At 46.4% G+C, this 21,572-nt stretch overlaps 1 protein-coding gene across 9 annotated transcripts in view; it reads right to left on the bottom strand.

The window, feature by feature from the left end:
* CEP170 (centrosomal protein 170) overlaps nucleotides 1–21,572 on the bottom strand; it is a 303,057-nt gene that overhangs the window by 196,684 nt on the left and 84,801 nt on the right. For 4 of the 9 annotated variants that reach the window (XM_069769421.1, XM_069769423.1, XM_069769425.1 and 1 more), the window contains exons 1-2: nucleotides 16,558–16,720; nucleotides 6,810–6,954 (exon numbers count right to left, since the gene is read on the bottom strand). In XM_069769421.1, the coding sequence (XP_069625522.1) occupies nucleotides 6,810–6,914 (105 nt within the window). In that variant the 5' untranslated portion in view covers nucleotides 6,915–6,954; nucleotides 16,558–16,720. Of the gene's footprint in view, nucleotides 1–6,809; nucleotides 6,955–16,557; nucleotides 16,854–21,572 lie in introns of those variants that run through there. The other 5 variants (XM_069769420.1, XM_069769422.1, XM_069769424.1 and 2 more) reach the window with 3 other exon arrangements.

Below are 21,572 nucleotides of genomic sequence, written 5' to 3'. Positions count from 1 at the left end.
GTCAATTCTTTGTGCGGATCTGCAGCATTTCTGCACCCTTCCAGAATAGAAATCCACAGGGGTAAAAAACGCATGAAATCCGCACAGAATATGCAGTAAATCCACAACAAAAACACATGAAATCCGCATAAAAAACACACAGATTTTGACCTGGGTTTTCTGCCAAGAGATGCAGAATCCGCACAGAAAATTCCACAGGCAAATCCGCAACGTGTGTACATAGTCTTATACTGACAAGTAGACGGTCACCGAGGATGGCAGGCAGAAAGGATTCTGTTAGTTGGTGCAGCTCGCTGTATCAAACTGGGAAATACACATGCACGTTCACACACTCACCGCTTACACTCACACACGTGCTTACACACTTATACTCGCGCTCTCACATGCTCACATGCTCACACACACGGTTACACTCACTCATACACTTACGCACACGCTCACTCAACACGCTTATGCACATGCTCACTCACACTGTCACACGCTCACACTCACTCATACACTAACGCACATGCTCACTCACACGGTCACACTCACTCATACACTTACGCACACGCTCACTCAAACTCACACGCTCATTGTTCTGCCCATCTTAATGTGCAGAAAGTTAATTATCATGTTATTCAAGTTGTGGCCACTGGAGGTCATCAGTTGCCTACTTTTCATGTTGTTTACCAACCTTTCCCTCCTAAGAGCAATGTCTTATGGGTTAGTTCCGCCCACATTCTTCTTGTGAAGACAAGCTTCAGTAGCCATTTTTCCTCAGATCTGAACAGAGGCACACGTGCTCCTGTCTCGCTTACTTCCTTACCCCTGTCCTAACGGATCTCGGTACGTTTATAAAGGTTTAATGCATCTTATGTTTTGTGTTAGTATTTAAGCCTTATGCAGCTCGTATAGTCAGATATAGTTAGGCAGATGTGCTTTGCAGCTTGCAGTTAGGTTCAGGTGTACTCTGCATGTAGATAGATGCATTTTTGTATAGAATAGGGCAGTGCTGTTAGAATTACTGTGTAATGCTCTCGGTATAATTCTTGCTGTAATGTCCCAGTTATTTATGTGATTGCACCCTGTATGTGCATATACTGAAATGCTGTTATTCTTTACAGTTTTTCACCAGTCATCCACAATGATCAGTCATCCACTATGATTATTCACTGAACATCCACTTTGTACATCAACATCATTCACTATTCGATCATCTACTATGAATACTGTCCCCCATTGTTGTTTAACGTTATAGTTTTGGTTATCATCACCCTAATAAATAAGACTTAAGCATCAACACAGTCTGTTTACTGGGATGTGGATGAAGGTTTAGCCGTATGTTGGAATCCACACAGCATCCTACGTGGAGGAAGGCAGAACACTCATGCTCACACACACGCTTATGCACATGCTCACTCACACTCACCCATACACTCAAGCCCACGCCCAAACTCACACACACACACACACACTCTCATGCCCACTCACGCTTACGCACACTCTCACACTCATGCTCTCACACGCTTACGCACACGCTCACTCGCGCTCACACACACGCTTATGCACACGCTCACACTCTGGTGCTCACACACACATGCTCACACTCACATGCTCACACACAAACCCACGCTCACACTTACGCTCATACTCACAAACTCACGCTCACACATGCTCACTCACGCTCTCACACTCACTCTCCAGCTTACATACTCAAGCTCACGCACCCAAGCTCACGCACTCACTTATATGCTTAGGTACACACATACGTTCACACTCCCACATTCTCACGCTCTCACTCACATACTCACACACTCACACGCCCAAACTTGCACGCTCACACACATGCTCACGCTCTCACAAGCCCAAACTCACATGCTCACACACGCTCACACTCACGCTCTCACATGCCCAAGCTCACAGGCTCACGTACTCACACTCGTGCTCCCACTTACCCACACGCTCTTTCACACTCACACACTCACGCTGACACGCTCACACTAACAATCACACGATCAATCGCACGCGCTCACAGACACTCACATGCTCAGACGCAAGCACTCACGCTCACACCGACACGCTCACACTGACACATGATCACTCGCACGCGCTCACACTCTCTCACACACACACACACACACACACACGCTCACACACTCACATGCCCACTAGTGATAAGCGAATATACTCGTTACTCGAGACTTCCCGAGCATGCTCGGGTGTCCTCCGATATTTTTTTAGTGCTCGGAGATTTAGTTTTCATCACCGCAGCTGAATGATTTACATCTCTTAGCCAGCTTGATTACATGTGGGGATTCCCTAGCAGCCAGGCAACCCCCACATGTACTTATGCTGGCTAACAGATGTAAATCATTCAGCTGCGGCGAAGAAAACTAAATCTCCGAGCACTAAAAAGTACTTGAAGGACACCCGAGCGTGCTCGAGAAATCTCGAGTAACGAGTATATTCGCTCATCACTAACGCCCACACGCTCACATGCTCAGACGCAAGCGCTCACGCTGACACACCCACATACACTCACAATCACACACACACACATGCTCAGACGCAAGCGCTCACGCTGACACACCCACATACACTCACGCTCACAATCACACACACACTGACACGCTCACATGCTTAGACGCAAGCGCTCACACTGACACACTCAAGCTCACATGCACGCGCTCACATTGACACGCACACACTGACACACAGCCCAACTCCCTCAATACTAAGCCAATCAGTAAACACATACACACAGAAACCTATGCACACATTGTCACCAGCCTATGTAGTCGCGTTAACGGAACAAACACACATAGGCTGTAACCAGACAGCAACTGTTAATTTTAAAGAAAAAAAAATTGCATGAGCTCCCTTGTAATTTTAGTAACTAGCAGAGGGAACGCCGGCGGCTGGGGGCAGTTGTTTATAGCCTGGGAAGGGGGTAATACCCATGGAGCTTCTCAGGCTATTAATATCAGCTCACAACTGTATACTTAGCCTTTACTGACTATTAAAATGAGGGACCCCCCCCTTCCAAAAAAAAAAAATGACATGGGTCCCCCTATAATTAATAACCAACAAAAGCTATGCAGACAGCTGTGGGCTGATATTAATAGCCTAGGAAGGGGCCATGGATATTGCCCCTCAGGCTAAAAACATCAGCTCTCAGATGCCGAGAAATGGCGCATCTATAAGATGAGCCAAATCTGGCGCTTAGCCTCACTCATCCCACTTGCCCTATAGCGGTGGCAAGTGGGGTTCATATTTGTGAGGTTGATGTCACCTTTGTAATGTCAGATGACAACAAGCCCAATCAATAAGACACCTATCCATTACTAACCAATAGTGATAGTGTATAAAAACACAGACACCAAGAATAAAGTCCTTTACTTGAAATAGTGACAAACTCATTTAATCCACCAAAGCCAATACAATATTCCTCACCTATCCGCAGAGAAGATAATCCATAATGTCCCATGACGATCCTGATCACTTTGAGAGCAGTCACATCAGTGATGTGACTGCTCTCAAAGACAGCCAGCGATACACTGACAGAAAGTAATCACTCCCACAGTGTATCACTGAGCCGCCGTGAGAGTTCACCGGAGTTCATCACCCCATTTCATGAATATCAATTTCTCTTAAGTATCGGCACACGTGACCGCCGACAGCTGCAGGAAGACTCCGGCTGACACTGTGCTCGCTAGAGAGCAATGAATACTCACAGCTTTGCGCGCACACAGTCCCGGCGGGCAGAGCATTGAGTATTCCGGCAGCTACCCTTCAGCTTCCAAGCAGCGCATGACGTCCCTGCCATGCACTGCTTACAAGCATAAAGCAGTTGCTGGAATTGGGATAGGACTCTGCGAGGTAGGTAAGTGTAATGGTTTGCTTTTTTAATGTTCTCTGATGGGGACATGAATACCAGGATGGGGGGTGCAATCATAAGGATGGAGCCATGCATACCAGGAGCGGGGTTTGGGGCCATGCATACCAGGACAGCGATGGGGCCAATTATACCAGTATAGGGATGTGGGCGACCATTCCTACCAGCATAGGGATAAGGGGGCATGCATACCAGGATGGGGATGAGGGAGCCATGCATACCAGGATAGGGGATATTAAGTACAGAATTGACCACATTTTTTGCTTTAACTTTTTTCCTTATTTCCTCCTCTAAAACCTGTTATGATCCGGTGACCTTGGAGCCGCATGAATAACTTTCACTGGAGTAGGTGGTAACTGTGCTGACCGCAAATCCTGATCTAACACCGCAAATCCTGATCTAACACCGCAACTAGAAGTAGCCGTGGGGTGTTCCTAACAAACCCTAGACACCTCGTCACAGCCGGAGGACTAAATACTCCTATAGATAAAAATAGGAATACTACCTTGCCTCAGAGCAGAATCCCAAAGGATAGGCAGCCCCCCACAAATATTGACTGTGAGTAGGAGAGGAAAGACACACACAGGCAGAAAACAGGATTTAGCAAAAGACGCCACTCTAGCTAAAATAGGAAAGGATAGGACAGAATACTGTGCGGTCAGTATTAAAACCCTTCCAAAAATATCCACAGCAGATTATACAAAAAATTCCTCCATCTAACTAAAGACGTGGAACGTATATCTGCAACTCCAGAGAATCCTACACACAGAGCAGAAATACAATCAAAAATCCAGCACACAGCATGTGTGCCAAAGAAAAAAAAACAGACACTTATCTTTGCTGAATTGGCAGCTAAGCAGGAGAAACCAGACAGAGGTCCAACACCTCCCAAAAACCATTGACAACTGGAAAGGACTAATGAATCCTGCAAACCTAAATACCCCAGTCAGAATTGCAATCAGCAGATACACCTGACCAGGACTGCAGCCCAGGGACAACTGCATTACCACCTACAACCACCGGAGGGAGCCCAAAAGCAGAATTCACAAAAGTACCCCCCCCCCCCTTGAGGAGGGGTCACCGAACCCTCACCAGAGCCCCCAGGCCGATCAGGACGAGCCAGATGAAAGGCACGAACCAAATCAGCGGCATGGACATCAGAGGCAAAAACCCAAGAATTATCCTCCTGGCCATAACCCTTCCATTTGACAAGGTACTGAAGCCTCCGCCTCGAAAAACAGGAATCCAAAATCTTCTCAACAACATATTCCAACTCCCCATCAACCAACACAGGGGCCGGAGGATCAACAGAGGGAACAACGGGCTCCACATATTTCCGCAATAAAGATCTATGGAAGACATGGATCGCAAAAGAGGCCAGAAGCGCCAGTCGAAAAGACACCAGATTAATAATCTCAGAAATCCTGTAAGGACCAATAAACCGAGGCTTAAACTTAGGAGAAGAAACCTTCATAGGAACATGACGGGAAGACAACCAGACCAGATCCCCAACCCGAAGCCGGGAACCAACACACCGACGACTGTTAGCAAAACGTTGAGCCTCCTCCTGAGACAACACCAAATTGTCCACCACATAAGCCCAAATCTGCTGCAACCTGTCAACCACAGAATCCACACCAGGACAGTCAGAAGGCTCAACCTGCCCAGAAGAAAAACGAGGATGAAAACCAAAATTATAAAAGAAAGGCGAAACCAAAGTAGCCGAACTAGCCCGATTATTAAGGGCAAACTCGGCCAATGGCAAGAAAGCCACCCAATCATCCTGATCAGCAGACACAAAGCATCTCAAATAAGTCTCCAAAGTCTGATTAGTTCGCTCGGTCTGACCATTTGTCTGAGGATGAAACGCAGAAGAAAAAGACAAATCAATGCCCAGCCTAGCACAAAAGGCCCGCCAAAACCTAGAAACAAACTGGGAACCTCTGTCGGACACAATATTCTCCGGAATACCATGCAAACGAACCACATGCTGAAAAAACAACGGAACCAAATCCGAAGAGGAAGGCAATTTAGGTAAAGGCACCAAATGAACCATCTTAGAGAACCGGTCACAAACAACCCAGATAACCGACATCCTCAGTGAAAACCAGAAGATCAGAAATAAAAACCATTGACAACTGGCAAGGACTAATGAATCCTGCAAACCTAAATACCCCAGTCAGAATTGCAAGCAGCAGATACACCTGACCAGGACTGCAGCCCAGGGACAACTGCATTACCACCTACAACCACCGGAGGGAGCCCAAAAGCAGAATTTACAACAAAAACCTAGGTGCGTCTTATGGTCCGGTGCGGATTATAGTCCGTAAAATACGGCAATACTACAGGCCTACTCACCAGAGATAAGGAGATTGCATTGCTCTGAGCGGTTCAAGAGACAACTTGAGAGTACCCGTTTAAAAAGTGGAGGGAAAAAAAATGAAATTATTTTTCTTGGTATTATTTTTTTTTTTACTTGCCAAAACCTGGCATTTGTACAGGGTGTGTAGACTTTTTATATCCATCTTAACTAAATTTGTTTCACTTTTATATTGTTACAGATATGGCTTTTTACAGGTAGTATTTGGGGTTTCTTGGGTTTGTTATTTACAATACACAAAAAACAGAAATATAAACTTTTTAGTTTTGAAAATAAAACGGATTTTATCATTTGAATAGCAAATAAATGGGCTAATCAAGGGAAGCCCGGGATTCACAGTTAAAAAGTAACCCTTTGCAAGCTGTAAGGTTTTGTTTTTTGTTTGCTTTACAATTAGTATATGATTTTTTTCGGTCACAAAAGGCCAGAACAGACCACTGAGGGAAAGAATTTAGGATTATATTTTACAACATATTTCCTCATTACTGGACAAGTGCATTGGAGAAAACACTGGATTATTATAGCGGGCAAAATAGTAAAGCAGTAACTTACCTGTAACATAAGCTCACAGTCATCTCTCCCGACAAAAATCATTTCCCTTGGGAGTCTATGTCGCGTGCCTCCACTGCTCACTAAAAACCATGATGTCAAACTCATGTTTCCACTTCTGTTTTAATCTTTCATACGTGGAAATTCACTAAAAAACAAAGAATAGAAAATGAACACATTTTCATACCAGTTTGCATATATATAGTTACATAGTTATTAAGGTTGAAGGAAGACTATATGTCCATCTAGTTCAACCCATAGCCTAACCTAACATGCCCTAACATGTTGATCCAGAGGAAGGCAAAAAAACCCATGTGCAAAGAGTAAGCTCCACATTGGGGAAAAAAATTCCTTCCCGACTCCACATACGGCAATCAGACTAGTTCCCTGGATCAACGCCCTATCAAGGAATCTAGTGTATATACCCTGTAACATTATACTTTTCCAGAAAGGTATCCAGTCCCCTCTTAAATTTAAGTAATGAATCACTCATTACAACATCTTACGGCAGAGAGTTCCATAGTCTCACTGCTCTTACAGTAAAGAATCCGCGTCTGTTATTATGCTTAAACCTTTTTTCCTCCAACCGCAGAGGATGCCCCCTTGTCCCTGTTTCAGGTCTATGATTAAAAAGATCATCAGAAAGGTCTTTGTACTGTCCCCTCATATATTTATACATTAAAATAAGATCACCCCTTAGTCTTCGTTTTTCCAAACTAAATAGCCCCAAGTGTAATAACCTATCTTGGTATTGCAGACCCCCCAGTCCTCTAATAACCTTGGTCGCTCTTCTCTGCACCCGCTCCAGTTCAGCTATGTCTTTCTTATACACCGGAGACCAGAACTGTGCACAGTATTCTAAGTGTGGTCGAACTAGTGACTTGTATAGAGGTAAAATTATGTTCTCCTCATGAGCATCTATGCCTCTTTTAATGCATCCCATTATTTTATTTGCCTTTGTAGCAGCTGCCTGACACTGGCCACTGAATTTAAGTTTGTCATCCACCCATACACCCAGGTCTTTTTCATTGACGGTTTTGCCCAGAGTTTTAGAATTAAGCACATAGTTATACATCTTATTTCTTCTACCCAAGTGCATGACCTTACATTTATCCCCATTAAAGCTCATTTGCCATTTATCAGCCCAAGCTTCTAGTTTACATAAATCATCCTGTAATATAAAATTGTCCTCCTCTGTATTGATTACCCTGCAGAGTTTAGTGTCATCTGCAAATATTGAAATTCTACTCTGAATGCCCCCTACAAGGTCATTAATAAATATGTTAAAAAGAAGAGGGCCCAATACTGACCCCTGTGGTACCCCACTGCTAACCGCTACCCAGTCCGAGTGTGCTCCATTAATAACCACCCTTTGTTTCCTATCCCTGAGCCAGCTCTCAACCCACTTGCACATATTTTCCCCTATCCCCATTATTCTCATTTTATGTATCAACCTTTTGTGTGGCACCGTATCAAAAGCTTTTGAAAAGTCCATATACACTACATCCACTGGGTTCCCTTGGTCCAATCTGGAACTTACCTCTTCATAGAAACTGATCAAATTAGTCTGACATGAACGGTCCCTAGTAAACCCGTGCTGATACTGGGTCATGAGTTTATTCCTCTTCAGATACTCCAGTATAGCATCCCTTAGAATGCCCTCCAGGATTTTACCCACAGTAGAGGTTAAGCTTACTGGCCTATAATTTCCGAGTTCAGTTTTTGTTCCCTTTTTGAATATTGGCACCACATTTGCTATACGCCAGTCCTGTGGCACAGACCCTGTTATTATGGAGTCTTTAAAGATTAAAAATAATGGTCTATCAATGACTGTACTTAATTCCTGCAGTACTCGAGGGTGTATCCCATCCGGGCCCGGAGATTTGTCAATTTTAGTGATTTTTAGACGCCGCCGCACTTCCTGCTCAAAAGCAGCTAAGATTTGTGTTTTGCATCATTTTAAGCACTTTCCGCCCCCGGACGTACACTACTGTCATGAAAACAATGAACTTCCCACCAACTTGTGTAATATATTGATAGTGCAGGTACAGCTTGTCAGTGCCAGCTGTGCCATACAGCTCTCGGTCCATTCTTGCGGCCACAACAATGCCAATCTCAGTCAATGTTGACAGTGACATCTAGGCCACAAGACGGTGTAAGGAAGCTTGCCCACCATGCCATCCCATTCCCCACCCCCAGAGCCACAGGACACAACTGCAGGGTGCGAATGAAAGTTGTAGCAATTCCTGCACTGTTACATACAAGCGACCATGCGGATACGTGGACAAGTCTCCTAGAAGGACGGATAATAACATGGACAGGTGCGTCCTGGACAGGTACCAGCCGGGGTTACCTGCATCAGTGCCAACCCCAATGCTAGCAGTCACTAGTGATATCTAAGTGGTTCGCCAAAATAAACTGTCATTTATGCGTCAGGGTGAACGCCCCAAAGGAACCACAACGAACCCAAAGGAAGTACAAAGGAACCAGAAAAAGAAAGTGCCAGAACAGCGGGGATATTTTTGTTCCTGCCCCTTTTAAAAGACTGAATAAAAAAAATACACAGAATATGCACCCAAAAATAATGAAAATCTAAACATAAAATGAAAATGCCACATACAGAAAGATCCAAATAATAAAAATAATTATCAATTATCAATATCTGATACAATAAACATTGTATTTATGGAGCCCTTCGTTTGGCAATGTTTTATGGCACAACCCCCTTTAAACCAAAATTGATGTGTTTTGTTTGTCCCACCTCCCAAAAAAAACTCAAGAGTAAATAGAAAAGCAATCAAAATGTTGTGTTCCTTTTAACCCCTTAGTGACCAAGCTAAGTTTGACCTTAATGACCAGGCCAATTTTTACAATTCTGACCAGTGTCACTTTATGAGATTATAGCTCTGTAACGCTGTAATCGATTCCACTGATTCTCAGACTGTTTTCTCGTGACATATTGTACTTTATGTTAGTGGTAATATTTCTTCGCTATGACTTAATAATAATAATTTTATTTATATAGCGCCAACATATTCAGCAGCGCTTTACAAATTAGAGGGGACTTGTACAGACAATAGACATTACAGCATAACAAAAATCACAGTTCAAAATAGATACCAAGAGGAATGAGGGCCCTGCTCGCAAGCTTACAAACTATGGGGAAAAGAGGAGACACGAGAGGTGGATGGTAACAATTGCTTTAGTTATTCGGACCAGCCATAGTGTAAGGCTCGGGTGTTCATGTAAAGCTGCATGAACCAGTTATCAGCCTAAGTATGTAACAGTACAGACACAGAGGGCTAATAACTGCATAAAGTGAATGAGAACATGATGCGAGGAACCTGATTATGGTTTAACTTATATGAATGGGCCACACAGGGATAAGTAGGTTACTGCGTTGAAGCGGTGACTTGCATTAACTTATGAAAAAAAACATGAAATTTAGCAAAAATTTAGCAATTTTCAAACTTTAATTTTTGTGCCCTTAAATCAAGAGAGTGGTGTCACACAAAATAGTTAATACATAACATTTCCCACGTGTCTACATCAGCACAATATTGGAAACAAGTTTGTTTTCTTAGGACACTATAAGAGTTAAAAGTTGAGCAGCGATTTCTCATTTTTCCAACAAAATTTACAAAACCATTTTTTTTAGGGACCATTTCACATTTGATGTAACTTTAAGGGGGTCAATATGACAGAAAACACCCAAAAGTAAAACCATTCTAAAAACTGCACAAAACCACATTCAAGAAGTTTATTAACCATTGAGGTGCTTCACAAGAACTAAAGCAATGTGGAAGGAAAAAAATGTAACTTTTTTCACAAAACATTTACTTTAGACCCAAACGTTTTTGTTTTCACAAGGTTAACAGGAGAAAATAGACAACAAAATTTGTTGTGCAATTTCTCTTGAGTACGCCGATACCCCGTATGTGGGGAAAGCCACTGTTTGGGCGCATAGCAGGGCTCGGAAGGGAGGGAGCACCTTTTGACTTTTGGAACACAAGATTGGGTGGAATCAATGGCCGGCACCATGTCACGTCTGGAGAACCCTGATGTACCTAAAGAGTGGAAATCCCCCAATTCTAACTCCAACCTTAACACGGCCCAAACCCAACACACCCCTAACCCTAATCACAACCCTAACCCCAACCCTAACCATAACACCACCCCAACCATAACACCACCATAAGCCCAACTGTAACGCAAACAAAACCGCAACCCCAACACAACCCTAACCCCAACATAACCCTAGCCCCAACCCTAACACTAACTGAAAAGAATGGAAAAAATAAAAAATTTATTATTTTTATCTAACTAAGGCTATGCGCACACGTAAGAAAAGAGGTGCAGAATTTTCTGCACAAAATCCACATCTCCTGGCAGAATCCGCAGCTGCGGATTTACTGCAGTTTTTATGCGGTTTTAGTGCGTTTTTTTAAGCAGAATTGATGCTGATTTTGTGCGGTTTTTCCCTTCCTATGCAGGTAACTGGCAGGTGAGAGCACTGGTCCCACCGCTGCACTAATACAACACTGGGAGAGTTACAAACAACAAAGGGACAAAGAAACAATAACACCACACTTAGCATTCTCTGCTGCAATGCACAGCAGAGTAAGGCACCAGGAATAAGTATTCAGCTGTAGAACAGCACTCAGCAAGCTCCTATTCCAGCAAGGTTGGTATCCAAAGGACCTGTATAACCAACAGTCAGCTGATGAACCAGGTGACCTTTTAAAGGATGGTGGGAGTGGTCACCACCCACATCAGCAGAACAAGCTGCAATGCAATTACACCAGGGCAACCGGGGAAAAACTGCATTAACCCCCGATGACACTAAGCGACGCTGCAGCGATACAGACAACGATGTCGATCGCTGCAGCGTCGCAGTTTGGTCGCTGGAGAGCTGTCACACAGACAGCTCTCCAGCGACCAACGATCCCGAAATCCCCGGGTAACCAGGGTAAACATCGGGTTACTAAGCGCAGGGCCGCGCTTAGTAACCCGATGTTTACCCTGGTTACCGTTGTAAATGTAAAAAAACAAATACTACATACTTGCATTCCGGTGTCTGGTCATGTTCCTCGCCTTCAGTTTTCCGCACTGACTGAGCGCCGGTCATAAAGTACAGCGGTGACGTCACCGCTGTGCTCTGCTTTACGGCTGGCCGGCGCTCACCAGTCAGTGCGGGAAGCTGACGGCGAGGGACATGACCAGACACCGGGAATGTAAGTATGAAGTGTTTGTTTTTTTACATTTACAACGGTAACCAGGGTAAACATCGGGTTACTAAGCGCGGCCCTGCGCTTAGTAACCCGATGTTTACCCTAGTTACCAGTGAAGACATCGCTGAATCGGTGTCACACACGCCGATTCAGTGATGTCAGCGGGAGATCCAGCGACAAAATAAAGTGCTGGACTTTCCCCAGCGACCAACGATCTCCCAGCAGGGGCCTGATCGTTGGTCACTGTCACACATAACGATTTCGTTAACGATATCGTTGCTACGTCACAAAAAGCAGCGATATCGTTAACGATATCGTTATGTGTGACGGTACCTTTAATCTGAAGGAAACCAGATCTGCCACAGATCCAAACATGGATCGTGACAACGTGTATATGGAGACTGTAATATGGCGTGCGGTCGCCCAGGGAAACTGGACAAGGTAAGTCTGGACTTTAGGGACTGTAAATCTAAAGCCATATGATATGTATTGCTATGAACTGGTGTGAACTGAACACTGATAATATACACTAAAGTTATATGCATTTATGTTAATGCTGTGAGGAAACTTTTGTGTTGGAACTTTGTGGGTCACTGCCTCTTCACTACGTATGATGCTACTACAATCTTATAGGAGAGAGACACCAGAAGAGGACACGGCCAGAACTCATTATGGGGACAGCCACACCAGAAGAGGACATGACCAATACTCATTATGAGAGCCACACTAGAAGACCAGTTCTCCTTATGAGAGCCATACTAGAAGAGGACACGACCAGTACTGATTATGAGGAAAGTCACACCAGAAGAGGACATGGCCAGTACTCATTATGGGGAGAGCCACACCAGAAGAGGACATGACCAATACTCATTATGAGAGACACACTAGAAGAGAAAATGACCAGTTCTCATTATGAGAGCCATACCAGAAGAGGACACGACCAGTGCTGATTATGAGAGCCACACTAGGAGAGGACACTGCCAGTACTCATTATGAGAGCCATACAAGAAGAGTACACGGAGAGTACTCATAATGGGGAGAGCCACACCAGAAGAGGACACAACCAGTACTCATTATGAGAGCCATACCAGAAGAGGACACGGAGAGTACTCATAATGGAGAGAGCCACACCAGAGGAGGGCAAAGCCAGTACTCATTATGGGGAGAGCCACACCAGAAGAGGACACTGCCAGTACTGATTATGAGGAGAGTCACACCAGAAGAGGACACGGCTAGTACTCATTATGGGGAGAGTCACATCAGAAGAAAGCATGGCCAGTACTGATTATGAGGAAAGCTACACCAGAAGAGGACACGACCAATACTCATTATGAGCCACAATAGAAGAGGACACGACCAGTACTCATTATGAGAGCCATACCAGAAGAGGACACGACTAGTACTGATTAGAAGGAGAGCCACCCAAGAAGAGGACACTGCCAGTATTCATTATGAGAGCCATACCAGAAGAGGACAAAAACAGTACTCATTATGGGGAGAGTCATACCAGATGAGGACACAACCAGTACTCATTATGAAGAGACCCACACCAGAAGAGGACATGGCCAGTACTCTTTGTAGGGAAAGCCACACCAGAAGAGGGCACGGGCAGTACTCATTATAGGTAGAGCCACACCAAATGAGGACAAGGCCAGTACTGATTATGAGGAAAGTCACACCAGAAGAGGACACAACCAGTACTCATTATGAGGAGACCAACACCAGAAGAGGACACGGCTAGTACACATTTTAGGGAAAGCTACACCAGAAGAGGCACAGCCAGTACTCCTTATGGGGAGAGCCACACCAGATGAGGACACGGCCAGTACTCATTATGTGGCGAGCCACACTAGAAGAGGACACTGCAGGTACACAATATGTGGAGAGCCATGCCAGAAGAGGACACTGCCAGTACTGATTAGGAGGAGAGTCACACCAGAAGAGGACACGACCAATACTCATTATGAGAGCCACATTAGAAGAGGACACGACCAGTACTGATTAGGAGGAGAGCCACACAAGATGAGGACACTGGCAGTACTCATTATGAGAGCCATACCAAAAGAGGACACGGACAGTACTCATAATGGGGAGACCCACACCAGAAGAAGACACGGCCAGTACTCATTGTAGGGAAAGCCACACCAGAAGAGGGCACGGCCACTACTCATTATGGGTAGAGCCACACCAGATGAGGACACGGCCAGTACTCATTAAGTGGAGAGCCACACCAGATGAGGACACGGCCAGTACCCATTATGGGGAGAGTCACACCAGAAGAGGACACGGCCAGTACTCATTATGAGGAGAGCCACACCAGAAGAGGACACGGCCAGTACTCATTATGGGGAGCCACACCAGAAGAGGACACGGCCAGTACTCATTATGGGGAGCCACACCAGAAGAGGACACGGCCAGTACCGATTATGGGGAGATTCACACCAGAAGAGGACACGGCCAGTACTCATTATGAGGAGAGCCACACCAGAAGAGGACACGGCCAGTACTCGTTATGGAGAGCCACACCAGAAGAGGACACGGCCAGCACTCATTATGAGGAGAGCCACACCAGAATAGGACACGGCCAGCACTCATTATGAGGAGAGCCACACCAGAAGAGGACATGGCCAGTACCCATTATGGGGAGAGCCACACCAGAAGAGGACACGGCCAGTACTCATTATGAGGAGAGCCACACCAGAAGAGGACACGGCCAGTACTCATTATGGGGAGCCACACCAGAAGAGGACACGGCCAGTACCCATTATGGGGAGAGTCACACCAGAAGAGGACACGGCCAGTACTCATTATGAGGAGAGCCACACCAGAAGAGGACACGGCCAGTACTCATTATGGAGAGCCACACCAGAAGAGGACACGGCCAGAACTCATTATGAGGAGAGCCACACCAGAATAGGACACGGCCAGCACTCATTATGAGGAGAGCCACACCAGAAGAGGACACGGCCTGTACTCATTATGGGGAGAGACACACCAGAAGAGGACACGGCCAGTACTCATTATGGGGAGAGCCACACCAGAAGAGGACACGGCCTGTACTCATTATGGGGAGAGACACACCAGAATAGGACACGGCCAGCACTCATTATGAGGAGAGCCACACCAGAAGAGGACACGGCCTGTACTCATTATGGGGAGAGACACACCAGAAGAGGACACGGCCAGTACTCATTATGGGGAGAGCCACACCAGAAGAGGACATGGCCAGTACTCATTATGGGGAGAGACACACCAGAAGAGGACACGGCCAGTACTCATTATGGGGAGAGCCACACCAGAAGAGGACACGGCCTGTACTCATTATGGGGAGAGACACACCAGAAGAGGACACGGCCTGTACTCATTATGGGGAGAGACACACCAGAAGAGGACACGGCCAGTACTCATTATGGGGAGAGCCACACCAGAAGAGGACATGGCCAGTACTCATTATGGGGAGAGACACACCAGAAGAGGACACGGCCAGTACTCATTATGGGGAGAGCCACACCAGAAGAGGACACGGCCTGTACTCATTATGGGGAGCCACACCAGAAGAGGACACGGCCTGTACTCATTATGGGGAGAGACACACCAGAATAGGACACGGCCAGCACTCATTATGAGGAGAGCCACACCAGAAGAGGACACGGCCTGTACTCATTATGGGGAGAGACACACCAGAAGAGGACACGGCCAGTACTCATTATGGGGAGGCACACCAGAAGAGGACACGGCCAGTACTCATTATGGGGAGAGCCACACCAGAAGAGGACACGGCCTGTACTCATTATGGGGAGAGACACACCAGAATAGGACACGGCCAGCACTCATTATGAGGAGAGCCACACCAGAAGAGGACACGGCCTGTACTCATTATGGGGAGAGCCACACCAGAAGAGGACATGGCCAGTACTCATTATGGGGAGGCACACCAGAAGAGGACATGGCCAGTACTCATTATGGGGAGCCACACCAGAAGAGGACACGGCCAGTACTCATTATGGGGAGCCACACCAGAAGAGGACATGGCCAGTACTCATTATGGGGAGCCACACCAGAAGAGGACATGGCCAGTACTCATTATGGGGAGGCACACCAGAAGAGGACACGGCCAGTACCCATTATGGGGAGAGCGCTCATTAATGAAAGTGTTGTAGCACTTTTTTTTTTTTTTTTTTTACAAACCAAAATGGAATAGGTGTGCTGTGCTCCGTGTGATGGCATCAAAGGCACTAGGTTAGCTGCCATCCATAATGCATAGGCCTGCCATGTATCATATGGCTCCACAGCCTCCATGCCAGGCACCAGGACCAGCTAGTGCACAGCCGTGCCAGGGGGTGAAGGACAGCTCTGCCTCGTTCTGCCGTCTGGTAGAAGTCAGATCGCTGCCACGATCACGCATCCGAGTGCAGAGCTACACAAAGGCTGCGGTGACGGCGAGATCCGTCCGGGCACAGACCCCAAACTCTTATCAAGGCCGCCAATGTGCACCCACCGCCCGCAGCGCGAGTCCTCACCTCTCCGGGACCTAAGTGGTTAAGTGTGCAACCTGCTGTGTCCATAAATCACCGCCTCGTACCATCGAGATGTAGGCTGTCACAGACAATCGCCGACTAACGGCACCGAGAAGAAGGGCGGGTCTGGGAAGGATGGAGAGAGAAGAGACCATTTCCAGAGCATGCGCACTAACTGCTCCATTCACTGCGACGTTTGGTGAGAAGGAGGGTGTGTGCGTGGCCGCTCGGCGGGCGCACCACGGGACCTGGCGTGTCTGCTGGATGCGGGGTGCTGCGCTGCTGCGGTTCGGTTCTGTGTATTTCCCTCCCCTTCACTATATGGAGCGACCAGAGCTGTCGGGTCGTGGGCTGGAAGTGAAGACTAGGACTTGCTGCAAGTGCGCCCAGCACCCTAGTCCTCGGCACCATCCCCCAGCATGCAGCACCTAGTACAGGAGCCCTGAGGATGGGACGTGTGGATTTAGTTTTTCTTTGGTCCATACTGATTTGGTGCACAAGGGGTTAATAAAAATGGAGTTAGACGCAGGGAATGGAGGAAATAACAATATTTCTATGCTGTTTCCATCTACCCTGCTGGTGGCTGATACAGTGTATGGGGCCAATTACCGGATGATACCGGTACGTAGCCGCTGTGGCCAGGACCTAGCTGAGAGACCACCAGGGCTTCTGCCAGGGGTACTTCTTCCATCCACTCTGCGGAGCTGCTTCTCTTCGGAGTGCCTGTGATGTCAGGCGGTAGTGATGGTTTTGCTAATCGCAACTGCTTTTCCAATGGGAAATTAATTACTGCTCAAGTTATATTTATAAACCTCAAGCAGTGGTGCGGTTGCAGTATACACATCACATAGGAGACTCCAAGACTGCTGTATATACATCACATAGAGAACACATGCTGTATACATAACATAGGAGGCACCGAAACTGCTGTATACTTTACATAGGATACACTGAGACGTCTGTATATAAATCACATGGGTGACACAAAGACTGTTGTAGTCTGTACATGACATAAAATACACTGAGACTGCTGTGTATAAATCACATAGAAGAGACTGAGACTGCTGTGTATAAATCACATAGAAGAGACTGAGACTGCTGGGTATAAATCACATAGAAGACACTGAGACTGCTGAGTATATATCAAATAGGATACACTGAGACTGCTGGGTGTATATCAAATAGGATACACTGAGACTGCTGGGTATATATCAAATAGGATACACTGAGACTTCTGTGTACATCACATGGGTTGCAGTGAGACTACTGTTTTTACATCACAAAGGTTACACTGAGGCTGCTGTGAACATCACATAAGAAACACTAAGACTGCTGCGTATCCTTCACATAGGAGCCATAAAGACTGTTGAATATGCAGCATATTTAATACACCGAGACTGCTGTTATTCTAACCATAGTAAACACCGAAACTGTTGTATGTAAATCACATTTGATACATTGAAACTGCTATTTACATCACATAGAGGACAATGAGAATACTGTGTCATATTTGAAAAACAGGCTGTGCTGTATATACATCAAATAGACACTGAGAATGCTGTGTATATATCACATAGGATACACTGAGGCTGCTATGTACACCATATAGACTACACAGAGACTGCTGTATTTGCATCACATAGGATACACTGAGACTCTGCTGTTATGCATCACATATGATACACAGAGCCTGCAGTATATACACCACATTGGATACACAGACTGCTTTATACATCATAGCGCAGGGTTGGGCAATTAATTTTCCCGAGGGGCCACGAGAGACCGTGACCATTGTGGAGGGCCGAACTAATTGGCCGAAATTAATTCTGCTCACTAGATTTCTTGATAGGGTGTTGATCCTGGGAACTAGTCTGATTGCCGTATGTGGCGTCGGGAAGGAATTTTTTCCCCAGTGTTGAGTTTACTCTTTGCCACATGGGGTTTTTTGCCGTCCTCTGGATCAACGTATTAGGGCATGTTAGGTTAGGCTATGGGTTGAATTAGATGGACTTAGTCTTCCTTCAACCTTAATAACTGTTACTATTAATATCGATATAATTTTTATATTATTGATAATTTTATTAATATTTTATAACTTAATATTGAGCATATTTATGAATGCTGACATCCCCCTATATATCGTTTGAACCCGAGCACAGCCCCTTCTGTATATCGTATGTGCCCCCCCAACAGCCCTTTATATGCAGCATAAGATCCACATAGTCTCCCCCCCATATGCAGCATGAGCCCCACACAGCCTCCCCCATATGCGGCATAAGCCTCACACAGCCTCCTGTTATGACCTGGTGGTTAGGAGCACCCGACCTGATAGTTAAACTCATACAGGACGAGCCCTAATCCTATCGCACACACTAGAAATAGCCGTGGAGCGCTCCTGACGCTCCCTAGGCGCCTCGTCACAGCCTAAGAGCTAGCTAGCCCTAGAGAAGAAAGTAAAGCCTACCTTGCCTCAGAGAAATTCCCCAAAGGAATAGGCAGCCCCCCCACATGTAATGACTGTGAGTAAAGATGAAAGTCACAAACGCAGAAATGAAATAGGTTTCAGCAAAGGGAGGCACGACTTACTAAATAGACAGAGGATAGGAAAGGAATCTTTGCGGTCAGCACAAAAACCTACAAAAGACCACGCAGAGTGTGCAAAAGGGTCCTCCGCACCGACTCACGGTGCGGGGGTGCCACCCTGCATCCCAGAGCTTCCAGCTAGCAAGACAAAATCACGATAACCAGCTGGACAAAGAAACAAGAACAATAATAACAATCAGGAACTTAGCTTCTGCAGGAGAAAACAGGACACCAGACAGATCCAGGAGCGAACTGAACCAATGCTAAAACATTGACAGCTGGCATGGAGAAACGATCTGAGTGGAGTTAAATAGAGAAGCCAACCAAAGGATAAACCACGTCACCTGTGTAAGGAACCTCAGAAGCAGCAGCTCCACTCACAGCCACCAGAGGGAGCCCACGGACCAAACTCACTGAAGTACCATTCACGACCACAGGAGGGAGCTCGACAACAGAATTCACAAAAGCCTCCCCCATATGCAGCATGAGCCCCAGACAGCCTCCCCCATATGCAGCATGAGCCCCAGACAGCCTCTCCGTTATGCAGCATAAGCCCCACACTGCCTCCCCCATATGCAGCATGAGCCCCACACAGCCTCTCTATATACACTGCATGAGCCCCACACAGCCTCTCTATATACACTGCATGAGCCCCACACAGCCTCTCTATATACACTGCATGAGCCCCACACAGCCTCTCTATATACACTGCATGAGCCCCACACAGCCTCTCTATATACACTGCATGAGCCCCACTGTTATGACCTGGTGGTTAGGAGCACCCAACCTGATAGTTAAACTCATACAGGACAAGCTCTGGGATGTGGGAGCTCTGCTGACCGCAAGCCCTAATCCTATCGCACACACTAGAAATAGCCGTGGAGCGCTCCTGACGCTCCCTAGGCGCCTCGTCACAGCCTAAGCGCTAGCTAGCCCTAGAGAAGAAAGTAAAGCCTACCTTGCCTCAGAGAAATTCCCCAAAGGAATAGGCAGCCCCCCACATGTAATGACTGTGAGTAAAGATGAAAGTCACAAACGCAGAAATGAGATAGGTTTCAGCAAAGGGAGGCCCGACTAACTAAATAGACAGAGGATAGGAAAGGAATCTTTGCGGTCAGCACAAAAACCTACAAAAGACCACGCAGAGTGTGCAAAAGGGTCCTCCGCACCGACTCACGGTGCGGGGGTGCCACCCTGCCTCCCAGAGCTTCCAGCTAGCAAGACAAAATCAAGATAACCAGCTGGACAAAGAAACAAGAACAATAATAACAATCAGGAACTTAGCTTCTGCAGGAGAAGACAGGACACCAGACAGATGCAGGAGCGAACTGAACCGATGCTAAAACATTGACAGCTGGCATGGAGAAACGATCTGAGTGGAGTTAAATAGAGAAGCCAACCAAAGGATAAACCACGTCACCTGTGTAAGGAACTTCAGAAGCAGCAGCTCCACTCACAGCCACCAGAGGGAGCCCACGGACCGAACTCACCGAAGTACCATTCATGACCACAGGAGGGAGCTCGACAACAGAATTCACAACACCCCACACAGCCTCTCTATATACACTGCATGAGCCCCACACAGCCTCATATGCAGCATGAGCCCCACACAGCCTCCCTATATAATAATAATAATAATAATAATCTTTATTTTTATATAGCGCTAACATATTCCGCAGCGCTTTACAGTTTTGCACACATTATCATCACTGTCCCCGATGGGGCTCACAATCTAGAATTCCTATCAGTATGTCTTTGGAATGTGGGAGGAAACCGGAGTGCCCGGAGGAAACCCACGCAAACACGGAGAGAACATACAAACTCTTTGCAGATGTTGTCCTGGGTGGGATTAGAACCCAGGACCCCAGCGCTGCAAGGCTGCTGTGCTAACCACTGCGCCACCGTGCTGCCCACATATACTGCATGAGCCCCACACAGCCTCCCTATACACTGCATGAGCCCCACACAGCCTCCCTATATACACTGCATGAGCCCCACACAGCCTCCCCCATATGCGGCATAAGCCCCACACAGCCTCCCTATATACACTGATTGAGCCACACACAGCCTCCCTATATACACTGATTGAGCCCCACACAGCCTCTCCCTATATGTACTGCATGAGCCACACACAGCCTCCCTATATACAGCATGAGCCCCACACAGCTTCCCTATACACAGTATGAGCCCCACACAGCCTCCCCATATACAACATGAGCCCCACACAGCCTCCCCATACACTGAGACTCAGCTGTTATACATCACATATGATACACAGAGCCTGCAGTATATACACCACATTGGATACAATGACTGCTTTATACATCATGTAGAAAAGCCGCGGAGACACCATCACGTGTTTCTCAATGCAAGCAATAAATAGCCAGGTCTTTCACCGGGAAGGAACAACCACGGGAAGGGCAGCATCCAAAAAG

The sequence above is a fragment of the Ranitomeya imitator genome, chromosome 5, assembly GCF_032444005.1.
Source record: "Ranitomeya imitator isolate aRanImi1 chromosome 5, aRanImi1.pri, whole genome shotgun sequence".
Classification (NCBI taxonomy): domain Eukaryota; kingdom Metazoa; phylum Chordata; class Amphibia; order Anura; family Dendrobatidae; genus Ranitomeya; species Ranitomeya imitator.
This window is presented reverse-complemented; position numbering and strand designations above follow the sequence as displayed.